This window comes from Meleagris gallopavo, chromosome 12 (assembly GCF_000146605.3).
Source record: "Meleagris gallopavo isolate NT-WF06-2002-E0010 breed Aviagen turkey brand Nicholas breeding stock chromosome 12, Turkey_5.1, whole genome shotgun sequence".
Taxonomy (NCBI): Eukaryota; Metazoa; Chordata; class Aves; order Galliformes; family Phasianidae; genus Meleagris; species Meleagris gallopavo.
This window is the reverse complement of record NC_015022.2, coordinates 16439158-16454741: the sequence shown is the minus strand read 5'-3', so window position 1 is coordinate 16454741 and position 15584 is coordinate 16439158. Positions and strand designations below refer to the sequence as shown.

Below are 15584 nucleotides of genomic sequence, written 5' to 3'. Positions count from 1 at the left end.
GAGAGAGAGAGAGAGAGAGAACGTGCATTTTTCATGCCCAGGAAGTGGGTCAAATCTTGTGGAGGCCAAGGGAATGGCTGAATATATATATTTTTCATGGAGATGTTACACTTTGACCCTCAAATAACTTTATTCCTGCTTTAGGTTCACAGCTCAGCAGTGATCATGGCAAGTAGCTGGAGAGAAGCTTTATTATTCAGCCTTTCCAGTCAGCAGTCACTTTGATGTACGGTATGATGAGTAGTTTTTGCATAGTGTTCACCCCTTCAACAGTCTTCAGGCTGTTCTAACAGTCTGTGATTCTTAGTAGTGCTGCTGTTGTCTCTGTGCATTGTTGGCAAGGAAAAGAAGTAGAAACACAGATCATATGGTTGAATGACTGCTGTGAAGATGGGGTGGGCCTCTGGGGGATGCAAAGGGTGTAGAAATGTACATGCTGTAAGATGATGATGATGAGGTCCAAAGTGCCAAAAAGAAAGGCTGGGTAGGAAATCTTTGTGAACTGTCATGACCTCATAAAAGACTGTGAAACTGTTACTGTAAGTGTGGTGAGCTCCTGATCCTCTTCAGAGGATATAAAGGCAGAGAGAGAGCACATTTAGCCCTGGGCAGTCATTGTATGATGCTGGATGGTATTCTTATGATTGGATTCATTGCATAAGCCTTTCCTACGTGTTCATTGCTCGTGCTCAGCTGTTTTCCTTTCTACATTAGCATGATCAAACTGGACCATTTGAGTCTATATGTAGTAGAGGAGAGGACTGCTGAAGTCTTTACATGCTCACCCCCTCATGAGTGCAAGTTACACCTTGCTTTGCTGCTTTACAAGTCTTCCTTCATAGAGATGAGATTCTGAACAGGACAGGACCCCAGCTGTGCTCTGAGAGATTGTACTGGTACTGAATTGTCTGCTACATAATCACATTCCTTTCTGTGTCTAAATGCATACTGCTGACAGCTCTCACAACAGGTTGGCAGCTCTCAGAGATTTGGTTTAGGTTTTATGTTGAACTCCTTAGCGGATGTTAAGGTGAGAAAGAAATGCAGTTTTGAGATAATTCTGTTTTTTCAATGTGAAGTTTCCAACAAGTTTATTTGTGCACATATTGATCAAATTCAGCTTCTCCTCGGACTTTGCATTTGCTGGAGCGCTCCCTTTTCTGCTACCTTGTATACTACCCACTGCTGATTATTCTTACCAGAAACATTAAATCATTGCTATGTCAGGACCACATCCCACAAATTAGATGCAACAGAGGCAGACCATTGAGATAGTAAGTGTTCAGTTGCATTGCAACTGGAGTCTTTCATCTTACCAAAAGCCTTGGAATATCTCGAGACTGCCTGTCCTGCTGAGAAGCAGCCCCTCTGCAAAACAGGCACCAAGGAATCTCGAGAGAAACCTGATGTCTATTGGAAAAAGTAGTTAATAGTGTAGACCAGTGATGTTATTTCTGGAGAAGTAATCATAAGGTGATTCACCTTGATCTTCATGGCTCTGGTCTAACTTCCACCAAACCAACTGGAAGGACTGCCATTGATGTCAGTGGGGTTAGGCCAGCTTTGTTACCAATATCCAGGACCAGTGGGGCAGCAGGCTTTCGGATGAAGTGCTTGGGTGAGCAGAATGCTATGGGCCTGTGTCTGCCATGTTAGTCTCTAGTGTGTGCTGTATGTCCTTTGCTTCACAAGCTCATACTTGCTGCCTTACAGATTCTATGGCAGAAGAAATAATTATTTTTAAATCAAAACCATATCATATAGGGCTGGATCTGTCATGCAGCTGAATAAACCACAGCTTTCCACACTGCTATTCACCATAGGCATTCAAGTGTTCTCACTTGCTGTTGTTGACTTCTTGTTTATTTGATGAGTAGATAACTATAGAAAATGTCTGGTTACTTCATCATTAGAGAGAGAATAAACTTGCTTATGGATATAAGAGTCTGTTAGTCATGACTCCCTTAAAATGTTGTCTCTTCTGATAAGTAAAACAATAGCACCCATCCTCATGTGGATAACATTATGTACATAATAAATGTCTTTGATTACTTCAAATGCTTTAAGTAGAGTTGTCTTCCCCTTTTCATCTCAGCTCACCAGAGTACCTCTGAAATAGTTCAGTTATATTTAAATGACTGTGTTTGTGTCTGAAAAGCACAAGGTGAAAAAGCCTGTTTTCCATTAAGCCAACGGACCTAGTGACCTCTGTTTGTGTAAGAAGGTTATGCAAGCTATTTCAGTGACTCTTTCCCAGCACAGCTCACCCCAGCGTGTTTCCCCAGCATTTGTTAGTTTGTCCTCCATCCAAGCCTCACTTGGACTCCCTTCTGACTCCTCTGGCTGTCTTTGCATCTCTTCATTTACTTCACAGATGCATCACCTTCCTAGGTCAATCTTACTTTAAACTTCCTGTCCTCATGTTGCATCGCACCTCCTATCATAATTTCAGCTCTAATAAGCAACTCTGTTCCTCTGTGCCTCTGTTATGCCTCACTTCTGCCTGTTATTCTCAACTGGTTGGAAGCCTCATAACTTGCAAGATATCAGCATTTTATATTGAAATGTTAAACATGTTGAACCAGTTCAGAAGTAGGCATCTTTCCAGTGACACAGCTTCAATTTCAAACGTTAATAAAAATTCCTAACATTGAACTCGATTTGGGACTGGACGACTCACAGGCTTGATTATGTGATATACTGTCTCCCACTTCTAAGTTGTTGGTTCAAATCCAGCCCAAGTCAGTAGCTGCTGAGAACTGTTGACATACATTCTCTGCTTAGTGATCTACATTGATTTGTGTTTAATATTCATGCTTAATGTTCTCATGCACCTTGTATAACCTTCCATGTCAGCATCTTCCTTTGTAGCTGAAATTGGATGCAGTATAGAGATAAAATTCCTATCTCAACAATTCATGGAGACTCAATAGGAAGCGGGAAGGGGAAGGAATTTTGTCCTCTATATGGATAAAAGTGGGACTTGTGCCCACAGCATGTAAATTGCAGGCTTTCCATTTGGTATTCTCATCCTGCCCACACTGAAATGCCAGAGCAGGTTAAGTTACAGTTCCTCTTTCCCTTTCACACTGAGTGAGGATGCTGTTCTGTTTGCCCTCCCTGTGCAATTAATTGCTACCATGGGGTTTAGAGACAGAAATTTGCCCCATTTATGGTTAATGCTAGATCACCTCTGGATGTGCTGGGACAAAGTGAGTCACAGGGAATGACTTTTCCCCATGTGCTCTCTTGAGAAAGTCAGTAGTGACCTACCCTGCTGTAACACACAGCTTTGGTACTGCATAGAACTCTTGCAGCACTGCTGCTTTGCAAAAACAGAATGCTTTAGAAAAGGACTGAGAGCCTCCTGTTACAAACACAGGTAGGGAAAGCATGCTTTCCAGCAAACATGGATCAGCCAAGGATGCGAAAACCTGCCTTCTCCTATGCCAATCTGTTACATTTCTGTAGCAGGACCTTTGCTCGATTCTTTGAGTCCATGTTGGTCTATGAGACAAGTGGATCCAAGGAGCCCTTCCTTTTGAATGTCTTGCTGAGCTTACATTATGAGAGCAGTTTGTGAGTTGGTCCTTCAGATATAGAAAGACTCTTTTGGATTACACTGCCTGTAGTCATCAGAGACAGACCGCTTTCCTCTTTTCTGTGTTGACAGCTGATCATCCTCTTTCATTGTCCTTCAGAGAAATGGTGATTTAGGCATTAGTGCTGATTGTGTGGAGAACAACTGTGTATGTGCACAAGTTTAACAAACAGCTATAATGACAGCCAGGTCACCTCGGGTAGCTTTACTAGCCCTGATTGCCGCCTATTTCTAAAGTGAATCAGCATCTGACTCACCCTGAGCTCCGTGAAGACCAATGGAAAGGTTTGGCTTTTGCAGAGAGGCTGTGGAGAATCTCTTATTAACAGCCAGCTGAAGTGCTTATTTGAAACAGAGGGAGTAGTAGTAGTTCATGGTATTTCCTGGGTGGTTTTTTTTTTTAAGGTTTTTCTTCATCATACTTCATTATTTACCTTGCCAGCCTCTTTCTGCTTGAAGAAAAGCATTTATTTTACAGCTGATGATGTTTTCCATCAAACTTGTGTCTTCCCCCTACTTTATAATCTCTCCCTACCAGAAGGGGAGTGCGTGACAATAAACCTTGGGGGTTTTTCAGTGGTCTGTTACTGTAGCCACAAACGTGCAGCTGTTTAAAAAACTTAGAGTATTTTAAATCAGTTTCCCTCAGCATTTGGCACTATTCTTAAACTCAGATGTGGGGCTTTTAATAGGAAACCTGTTGAGAGTCATAGTGGTTCTGATGAAGATTTGTATACATGGCCTAAGAACTTGGAGGTGCAATGCACCGTGCATTGAAGGCTTTCCACAGGCTTTGGTAGGCTTTGGCTCAGGCTTTTAAAAGAATAACAGGAAACACTGGAAAAAGCACCAAGGGTAAACAGAACAGTTTAGTTACATTTACTGTCTAGAGGAGAAGCTTTACTAATGACCAAAATAAACAAAGCAAGTGCATTTATTTAGTATTGCTGTGGGAAAACAAACGTCTTAATTGCATTTAGCTAAAAAGAGTTATACAAGAAGCTGGCCAGCTCAGGCCCAGAGTATAATTCTGGCATGCTGACCCAATTCTAATTGCTGTGTAGACTCTGACAGAGAGTAGTGTCCTGGAAGGGAGCACAGGCTTCAGAGAGGCCAGAGTATGGAGAGATTGCGTGGTATTTTTATTCATAGCAAAGTTCATTCTGCAAAAAGCAGCTTCAAAGAGATTTGGTTTTGTTGCCTTGTAGTGACTCGGGATAAAGCTTGCCATGTCATGACTATGTTAACAGGCAGAGCTCAGGTCAGTCAGCTTGTTTCTGGACTCACATACGGTAATCAATAATAAATATGCTGTGGGACTCCATCAGTGATACCTTGTGTCTTCAACTGATAATTGTTGTGTTATTTATATTAGAAGAGAATCTGGAGTCTGAAACCAGAGTCCCGTTGTGCTTACTCTGAATAAATACACAATGAAGGGACCATGCTGAAGAGCTGACAGTCTCAGCCATTCTTGCTTGCCTGTGTGGAATCTCATTATCTACGAGAGGGAGAGTGTGATGAACCAAAGGCCAACGTTTAGCTGCATAGAATGGATTTAATGATTGTGGTAGTAAGAGCACAAAGTGAAACTGAGTCCTGCTCATCTCTAATGGCTGTGCTGGCTTTGCAATGTAAAAAGTATTATGCAGCATGTGTTTGCCACCCTTGGTAAAAGGGATTCTAATGACCTGAGCAGCACAGAAGGTCTCCAAGGTTATATAGTGCCATTTTAACTTTCTAATCTAAGAGCTATTGTTATTGGCTCTGTTTTCATGATCTGTTTGTGTAAGAATAGAACTGCTCGTGACAAAATATTTCAAGAGACTGATTATGTGCTTCTAATTCCATGTGAACTTCTGAGTAGCAGGTAAGATTAGATGATCATAAAGAAAATGCAGAATACTGAATCACCACTTGCGTTGTTGTTTAGTACAAATACATAATGCTCTGTCTGATTTATCCCTGCTAAAAGCAGGGGAGCATATTAATGAAACGAATTAGCATCGATTACATTTACTATGCGTTTAGGAAAAAATGGTCCCTTTGATGTCACTAGAGACCCTTGAACTTCAGAAAAGAATGTGTTAGCATGCTAGGTATGCCTTAGTCCTGCAGGTCATTTAATCTTTTCCTCAAGTCAATCGCTGTAAGGTAAAGTATATGCTGGGAAAAGTTCTGCTCTGCCAATTAAAACAGACTCCAAAGGTGTTGCTGGTTTTATTCTAACAGAAACTCATCAGCAAGGGACCAAGAGAGGTTGCTTATATACCTTGAGGCCAGATCCCAAGCAAATATAAACTAGCATGGTTCTTCTGACTTAGCAGGGCTACTTTGATTCATACCGATATCTCAGGCTCAATTCCTCTACACTTATGACTTCTTAAAGAATTTCTGCTAATAAACCACGAGTGATTCAGAAAAGCAGCAATTTCCACACAAGTAAACCTAGAAAGAATTTCACAAGAAGCCTGTAAATAGCTCTGAGACGTGAGTCCTGACTCAGTCTTCTTAGAAATTATGTCCTTTTTGTGTCAAACACCCGTGCAAAATCAAATCTGAGCAATGAGTATTAGCCTCAGCATTTCTTCTGAGCAGGAATCTTTCATGAACTCAGGTTTAAAATAAAATTAAGGACAGATATGTACTAATAAGTAACTTGCCCACGTTGTTTGTGAACAAAGTTTTCCCATTTTTAATAAATTACAATGAACAAGTAATCAGAAAGCTAAAACATTTCTTAATTAAGGAACTCTCAAATAAACTAGCCTTCCATGGAAAAGGTAAAATCAGGGATTCTGAAACAGGTTGGAAAGCTGGAAAGATGTGTGGGTTTTTTCCACTTTATTTTTTAATGTGGGACAGCTGAATTGACAACAAGAACCTACCAGAATGGGAGCATGCACTGCTGACTCCCATGCCATAGAAACCTTGTCAGAGCAGAAATCTAGGGGACATAAGTTCAAGCCTCAACAGTGTGGCAGTCACAAGGCAGGCAAGCTGGCAGAAACCTTGGAAACCTGCCTTGTTTCCATTAGAAAAGTTAATACAATTGCAGTGTGACTACAGGAGGCCTTCTAATCTGGCATTTTTAGACAGGCAAAGTTTCCTGTGGAGTACTTCCAGCAAATTTACCTGACTTGCTTCATAGTGTTCAGGTCTTCCCTTCCTCAAGTTCAGTAACACGGGCTTATTTGCATTGCAGGAATACTGCAGGAACTTTCTTACTAGCATGTGAACAGTTTTCTCGGTTGGTAGAAACAACATGAGTAGAATATTTGGAGTGAAATGCAGGCAACGTTGAAGTCAATGGCAAAACTCCCATTCATTTCAACAGAGCAAGAATTTCACTCTTTTCTGTTTTGAAGTCAGACTTACTAATAGACTGTTAAATTATTCCTGCCTGTATCAAACAAAATGTGCTTGATGTTAATGTTTCTGCTGTGTTCAAAATCCGCAAAGGTTTAAAAACAAGCATAGCTGTGAACTTCTGTGTCTAAAAATTGTTAAATGTAGTTTTGCTAGAAATAATAATGTCCCTGGAGATAAACCTAGAATAATAGACTGCTGTATAATCTTCACTTTAAGCTAAAAATAGCATAACTGGTGGTTTAATCTAAGCCATAATTATCAAGCTGCTGAAGCTGGTTTTGGTTCATTGCAACTAGAAATGTATGTTGTGTTTAGACTTTGAACAGTTGAATCCCAAAAATGGAAAGAAGCAAAGCCAAGAGTGTAGTCAGAAAGCAAACAGGAGCCTTGGAGAAATAACATATATTAAAGCATCCAATACCGTTTTTTAAGGGACTGCTTCTGCCCTGCTCCGTCCAGCAGGTTGGAGACCTACAGAGTTCCTGTTAATCTGTTTTTGGCCCAACACTGGTGGCTGTTACTTTGCTAAAATGTGACCCTGGCCAAACGAGACACTTTTTGTCTGAAAACTGTTTTCCACTTCACGTTGGAATCAAAGGAAAGATGTTAATATCTCAAAATGTTATTATTCTGTATAACTTCAAAAATAATTTTAATGATCGTTTTGAAGTAGGATGGAAAATCCTTAACTTTCTTTTGCTGCTGGGCAGCATCATACGGTAAGCTGAGTGCAGAACTGCCATTTAGGACTTCTGACATTTCACTGATGCAGCAGATGAACTTGTGTACATCATTTATCCCTTCTCTGCTGCCATTGGAGCTATTCCTGAAGGCTCACCTCATCCAGAAGAGATTCACTTTCCTAGAAAGACAACAGAGTGAGGCTCCTCTGAACAGTGATTTACAGTAGCAGCCCACGGTGGACATTTCTAATGGCAGAAGAGTCCTGAGGGGTAGGGTGGAGAGAACTTTTAAAGTAAGACTTTTCTGTTTTAGAACACTTACTAAAATTCTCAGTGAATGTATTTAAGTTCCTCCCAGTATATTTATACTACACCATTCACACTGTTTGTTTGGATTGCTTGTTTTGCTGAGTAGGTTACATTCTCTTCTTGCTGGCATGGGGCAGTCTTTGTGCTTGTTTGGACAGTGCTTGCAAAAATGGGAGCTTGATTCTGATTCAGGCTCCTACCTGAGCTTTGCTGTCAGAGTCATCATAGAGTCACAGAATAATTTAGGACAGAAAGGCCAGTGCAGATCGTGTGATCTACAGAGAAACTCAACACTTCAGAGTTAGATGAGAGAGATGGTGTAATGCCACTAAGTTAGAGAAATCTTTCTGAAGAGAGGAATTGCTGCAGATTTACCCTGAGAGAGCAACAAAATTGGCCCATCTCTAGGGTTAGTTTAACCATTTTATCAGTGTGATCGTAGGAGTCATATCAACTAGATTTGGGAAGGAGATTCCAAATTTTCAGTAAAGACTATCTTTGATGTTCTAGCAAATACCCTTCAGATCTGTTACGTCCAGGCTGACTCTTCGTGAACCCACAAGTAGTTATAATTTCTAGTAGGAAAATCTATGTGAAGCACATTTAAAAACTTCTAGCAAACAAATATTAAAACCTGGGTGAAGTTAAGGCAGTAAATAAATTGAAGGAGCCTTCCATTTATAGTTTAATTATATATATATATATAATATATATACACACACATATATACAATTATAAAAAATATAAACAATTCTAGTTTATTCATGAGACATATTCCAGCATTAGATGAATATTTCTGTATTATTTGTGCAGCCTCTTCCTGACTCTGATAACAGCTGTGAGATTCGAAAATGTCCAACGTGATAACTTGATAGATGTATTTCTTGTTTTGTTTTAATTAAACAGCATGGGAATGAGCCATGATGACGATCATCCTCCCTGTGCAGGGAGGTCTCATATTATGTCTGGAGAATGGGTCAAGGGCAGGAACCCCAGTGACCTCTCCTGGTCTTCATGCAGTCGCGATGACCTTGAAAACTTCCTAAAGTAAGGATTGCACCGTACTCTTTCATTGTGGTCTTACACATACAGTTAAACTCTGAAAGCAGCTAGTGCCTTTATTTCTAGGAATGGATTCAGCATGGAAAATTAGAATTAGAGGTGGAAGTGAAAGGAAAATAATGAGAGAAAACGAGATATCCATGTTTACATTAAAGCGTAAAGTTGAAAAAGGAGTTGCATCTGAACTCACTCTGGTCCCCGACAGAGGAAAGATGTCTCAAAGATATTCCAGATATTTGTCAAAAATTGTTTTGAAGACAAAGGCAAAAATCTTTCATTTATTTCTGTGCTAGATAAGAAGCCAAGGGCTTAAAATTCAGCTAGGGGGACTCAGGTGAGACTTGATAGAAGTCTTTCTAGTGATCTTTGTAAGGCTTGTAAAGCTACTGGGCTTTAGCCTAAGGGCAGAATTGAGTCCTCATCAGATTTCAGTCAAATATTTACAGAGAATGATGTGAATGCAGTGTATTCTGCTTCAAGGCCTGAGGTGGAGGATGAGTTCTCAAGGACCTTTCTATTAATAAGCTTAATGATTCAGTTTCCAGAAAGATATTGGGAAAATCATCACTATTTCATTCAAGGTCATCAGATTCCCTATTAAAGATAGGACAACAGCTGCTCTACAGCAGAGATCTAACATTCCAGTTCAAAGGTGCTTTCCCTTAAAGGCATGTTTAATTATCTCACTCCACAGGTCCAAGGTCAGCACCTGTTTGCTAGTAACAGACCCCCGAAGCCAATATGCAGTGCGGCTCCCTCACAAGCTGCCAGGAATGCACTACAGTGCCGATGAACAGTGCCAGATCCTCTTTGGGACCAATGCTACATTCTGTAAAAATATGGAGGTAAGATCTCATGGAGTATATCTGGAAATGAGGTTGGGATGTGGAAATATAGCTGTTAAATGTTGAGGAAGTGAAGGAGTCTGTGCCTTCCTCAGAATTGTAGTGGGAATTTCAGAATATTTAGTACTGCTGATACAAAATCAGTAGACAAACTTCCATTGGTTTTCATGTCAACAGCACATACATACTTCTGCAGTCCTCTTCTTTTCCCCACATCGGTCTTGTTCATGTCCCGCAGCAGACACAGAAGAACTTCTGTTTGTACTCATTCTTAATTTAGGCACTCTTCCCTTTCAACACTATTTCTCTGAAGAACTCAATAGAGATTATTTTCCTGATAGTTCAGCTGAGATGAAAGTATCTTCTCAGGAAAGCTCTCCTACTAGATGTCTGTGTGGATCTTTCAGTAGACCTTCCCTCTGGACCATTACAGTGTCCTTATAAGCTGACTCTAACTCCTTGCAAAGGAAATATTAATGGCTTCTTCCTTTATGGTATCAATTAAATGTTTATGCAGAATCAGGCCCCTTCCTATGTGTTTTCTAAGTACAGTGATATTTAGTCAGACTTTGGGTGCAACATGGCTCGTATCTTATAGCTGGGCAGCATAATAGAAACAGTGATTTTTGGTGTTTCTAGAAGTAGATCGTATTTGAGATGAGACAGCCTGACTTTCCTAATTTATTTTTCTGACTTTTTTTCTTTTATCTAAATTCTTCCTAAGTCTTACATGTAATTAGATGTCTTGTATTCTCACCAGAGCTTGTCTACATCTCACTTCAAATAGGGACTGGAAAAAGACTTCCATCATGGCCTCAGAAATATCCAGAAGAAAGTCATGAAGCCCTGTATCATGTAACCAGTGCCAGCTGGGAGCAATCTTCCTAGATAGGTATAGAGTAGTAAGATTTCTTGCTGTCATTGATTAGCCACTTGTAAATTGTCCTTTAGTACCATTCTGAACAATCTCAAGATCTGAAGTCGTTTCTAACAGTGAAAATAATAATCAGTGATAACTGAGGTTTCTAAGTGCCAAATGACTAAAACTGTTGAAAATGTTCCCAAATCATGGGAACATGGTCTTAGTTTCAAATTTGTTGTTTTATTTGTTTTGGATTTGGAAGCAAGCTAATTTAAAACAATAAGAAAAGAATCCAGAGAGATTCTATTTTCCAGATCCATCAAGAAAATGCAGACCACTGGGACTACTGAACTAGAAGCAAAATGTTAGAATTTAGATCTGTAAAGAAAATCCCAGATCTACCTACAATAGTTGAAGTTTTTCCACTTGTGTGGATGTCACAAAGCTTGATTAGTGTTGGAACAGATATTCACTATTTTCCTTTTGACTGAAAAAAAAACCAAACACATTCTGTTTCTGCATTGGCCTATGCTTAAGAAGAATGTCAGCTTACTGGTAGGTGGTCAGCAGTTCTCATGCATGTCCACCAGTACAGTCTGGAATTGTTTCAGGGACAAATTTCTTGCCAAAATAACAAACCAACAGGTGCTGTTCCTCTCTGCAAGATACAGATAGCAGGTATTTGTGTCTCCCATGGTTTTTAACCTGTCTTGTTACTCAACTTCTTTAGAACACAGTAAAAGCTGTGTTCTTTCCTTCCATCACTGCCTCAGAATCTCACCTCAAAAAGGATGTTTGCTAAACCCTTAGTAGTTTCTAAAGAAAAGTCTTGTAAAACTTCTGCTAATTAAAAAGAGCTGACAAACACTTAGAATTGTTTATTTTTCCCTATCAAGTGTGTATTAAATATTCACATTGTGAAGCTTTGGATCAATAATGGCACATGCTATAAATTCACGTAAATAATTGCATCCTGTTATGCTACTCCGAAATGGAGTTTGAAGGCAATGAAATTAGTTCTCTTGAGGAAATGATCATCTTAAATTTTTAGACCTTAAGAGATTTTTTTTCTTTTCACCTTTGTGTTTCTCATGCTTCATCTGCAGAATGCTTGTATTGTAAGTCTCAAAGCTGTCTACAAAAATATGAACCAAGAAAAAAATTGGCACTAGTCATTGGCATTAGCTGTAGAAATTATTGGCAAATGTAGCTGTCTCCTCTTTTAGCCAATGGTAATGTGGTATTTTTAATTCAATAAAGTATTTAAAAAAAAATCTAAATGTAGAAGTAATAAACATTTGACAGTAAATATTTGTTACAAAAAGGAAATAAACTTCAGGAAATTAGACTGTTCAGTCTTTTTATGATGGCATGTGTCTACTGTCTACTTTTCTTATTTAATAGAAAACCTACATTATAACATTTATTTGGGGATAGCTGAGCCACATAATTACATCAGGCAAACTAGAGACCTATATGCAAAAATGCCATATAGTTGATTTTAGAGCAAATTTCAGAAATAAATTCAAAATTTTACTTTTTTTGTGAATCTGCAGAAACTTTCTGTGCAGTAAGCTCTTTCCCCTTATGGCATCAAGAAACAAATTTTTAAAGGAATATAATACCCTTTGCTTTCACAGAGAGCTAGGTGCCTAAATGCTTGGCAGTGTCTGGACTTCAGACACTGCTCTAACTTTATAGTTAAACCATGAATATTCAGCCTTATCTTGATATTTCAGATTGAATCTCCACAATTCCTCCTCCATATTTGTTCTTGATGGTAACTTGATGAACTGTCCCTGGAGGTGTTCAAACCAGGTTGGCTGTGGTCCTTGGCAATCTTGTCTAGTACCAGGTCCAGAGGTTGGTGGCCCTGCTTTGGCACGGGGGTTGGAACTTGGTGATCCTTGAGGTCCCTTCCAACCCAAACCATCTACGATAATACAAAATAGTGGCCTTCAGAATTGTAACAGTTTGCTGAACCAGAAAAAGGTAGGTCTTGGCTGTCCTGTTCCAAATTTGCAAAACAACAATGAAAAACTATGAGGTAGGCTGACTTATATCTATACTATACCTTTGGGCATTCCTTTTTAATTTGGACACTGACTCTACATTTTAATATAGTAAAATTTAAAAATATATAAAAAAAAAAACAGTAATTAACAGAGTAAGCACATGATAATCAACTCTACAATTGCCTGCTGTTGTAAGCTATGACTTCTTACGTGAGTAATTCAGGATCAGATTCTGTAACATCTCTGTTAGGTAAGATGTCCTTGTGCATGTTGACTGTTTAAGGAGCTTCTAGGCTGGAGGGTTGTCAGGCAGGGAGCAATCATTTCTGTTAATTGAACAGTACTGTTTCTATTATGGTATTGTACAGTTAATAACTAACAAGATTACATGCCCTCTTGCAGTGAGTTTCTGTCCACCTAAAGGTTTGCAGAGTCCTTTTTCTTTCGAGGGAGAGAAGTTGCTGTTAGCAGAAATTAGATAAATGATTCCACTGTTGTCAAGTCTGAGCAAAATCAGAAAATGCACTTTTGACACTGCATAGTGCATTGTCAGTGTACCCTGAACACAGAGACCTTTTTGGACTCTGGTTGCAGAACGCTGATGAGAGTTCGGGGCCAATATGCTAGGTTGTGCAAATTACTGGAAATTCAACCTGCCTGGCCTCTGTTCTTCAGATCTGTGCGATGAATCAAGTATTGTGAATTCATTTGACCCCCACGCAGGAGGAAGTAAAAGGCTTCTGTCCCACTCAAGCTATGAAGACCTCTGCAGAGAGTAGACTTTAACACTTTGCTGTCCTTTCATTTAGCAATGCGATCAGTGAGTCAAAAAGCATAAATGCTTTATGGCTGAGTCTGCCTCAAAGCAGAAGTGGTGCTTCTCCACAGAAATGCATAAAAATGCACTGTTCGTAATTTCATGAAAATATCCTGTGTGTATAATCTGAATGCAGAGTTTATTTTTCAGACTGGCATGCCTACTAATAGAGGCTTTTGCACTGAAATTATATATTAATGGAAAAAATGTGATTTCTATCTCTTGTATCCAGTGTTCAGCTTTTTGTTTTATATGACTTTTGGCTTATTTATTATTAACACATTTTTGCGGGTTTTTACATAACCATTATCTTTCAGCATTGTTTTGAGTCAAAACTGTGCTTAGGCTAAAATGGCATGTGGAAAGAGATTAACATTGCTACAGAGAAGTTTTTTGCTGAAAAAGGGGCACTCAACTCGGATGTAGATGGGAATGTGGATTTTGACATGATACTGATTTTAGAAAATTTAAAACAGCTAGAATTGGCTCTACTATTTTCCTTGAACTGAAGTTGCTTTGCAGTAAATATATGCATCTCCCAGTTTCTGAAAGCCACAAAACAGCAGCATGAAACAAGAAGGCATAATTGACTGTAAGCCAGACGTGGCTGAATAGACTTCTGGGGTAAAATGGAAAAGGAACAGAAAAGAAATTGTAAGGGAAGAGGAACTGTAATAAACAAGAAGCAGCAACAATTGTAATAATGAAGTGGATTGTAAATATCCCTCCAGTTTTCATATTTTATGGTACAATGGTGAATATAATAATAATAATATAAGCAAATGTGAGTCTTCCTGTGGTCTTGATATTAATCACAAAGAGCCTGCCAGGGTGGACTCTTGGACTCCACGCATGTGAATCAATAGGGCTCTGTTTTTTTTCTTTGCAGTCCTTTGTGAGATCCAGACAATGATAGTAAGCCCTATTATTTAGTAATGTATAGACTATTTACAAGAACATGGTATTTAGATTGTGAACTGATTTCCTCTGAAAATAATAGAGGTTATTGTCATTTTCTATATAACCAGGGACTTTGTCTACAGAATTTTCTATCACACGCACACATTTTAACTTCTGTGTAAATACAATAATAATGTATCTGGAAAATGATGATATAATAATAATGTAGCTGGAAAAACTGAGGGTTGCAGGGAAGAAGCGTAGAAATTCTAAAAATAAAATTAGAAGATTTTTTTTAATAAGTAAAGGCAACAATTTACTCAATTGCTATACTGCATTTTATAGTTTTCCTAATGTAGATCGTTAAAATGTAGACTATTTTCATGTTGAAACATATGAAATTGAAGTGTCCTATTTCACTGCTTCTGTACTTTGCAGAAAGACCTTTTTCTCTTTATTTTCAGTGGAAATACTTTTTGTTTAAGAGAGAGAAAGAGAGAGAGAGAGAGAAGCAGAGTTCCTGCCTGGGCAGTACAGCCCAGTTTACAATTATTGGAATGCTTCAGAAATTTTTGTATGTGTTTCAGTTTGGAACATGGTCAAAACACATTCTGGTGCAGTGGTTTAAAGAAAAATAAAAAGAGAGAGGGGAACCAAAATAAAATTATAAAAATACAATGTGGAAATTTAAGAATATAAAAATAACAAACTCTTAAAAATAATACAGATAGCCTATTAAGAATCAAGCACTTGAGCTTGGAAATTCTACCTCTTTCTTATTAAGACACAGAGGGAGGGAGAAGGAATTAGTACAGCCTTGAGATGTGGCATCTACAGCTGAAGCTTGAACTTAACAAAATTAGCCAAAGTACTATTGAGTATCAGCCTGAAAATAGAGTGTAACAAGCTTGAAGGGCGTTCAGACCTCTCCCATTGGCCTTCTGGGAGCTTCCCATCTGTGAAACACTTCAAGAGAAAACTCCCATAATCGTCACAGCCACATCTAAACATTGTGTGTACATATCTGTATTTATTTTTGTTATCCTCTCTTCTCTTTCCCCATGGCTGAGAAATGCAGTCTGTGATTCCATTTTTTCTAATTCCCTCTGTTTTTTTTT

The 15584-nt window shown here is 38.8% G+C and overlaps 1 protein-coding gene across 1 annotated transcript in view; it reads left to right on the top strand.

Moving 5' to 3' along the window:
* ADAMTS17 (ADAM metallopeptidase with thrombospondin type 1 motif 17) overlaps positions 1-15584 on the top strand; it is a 167213-nt gene that overhangs the window by 72158 nt on the left and 79471 nt on the right. Inside the window, exons 8-9 of the mRNA XM_010717544.3 lie at positions 8872-9012; positions 9722-9872. Of these exons, the coding sequence (XP_010715846.1) occupies positions 8872-9012; positions 9722-9872 (292 nt within the window). The remainder of the gene's footprint in view (positions 1-8871; positions 9013-9721; positions 9873-15584) is intronic.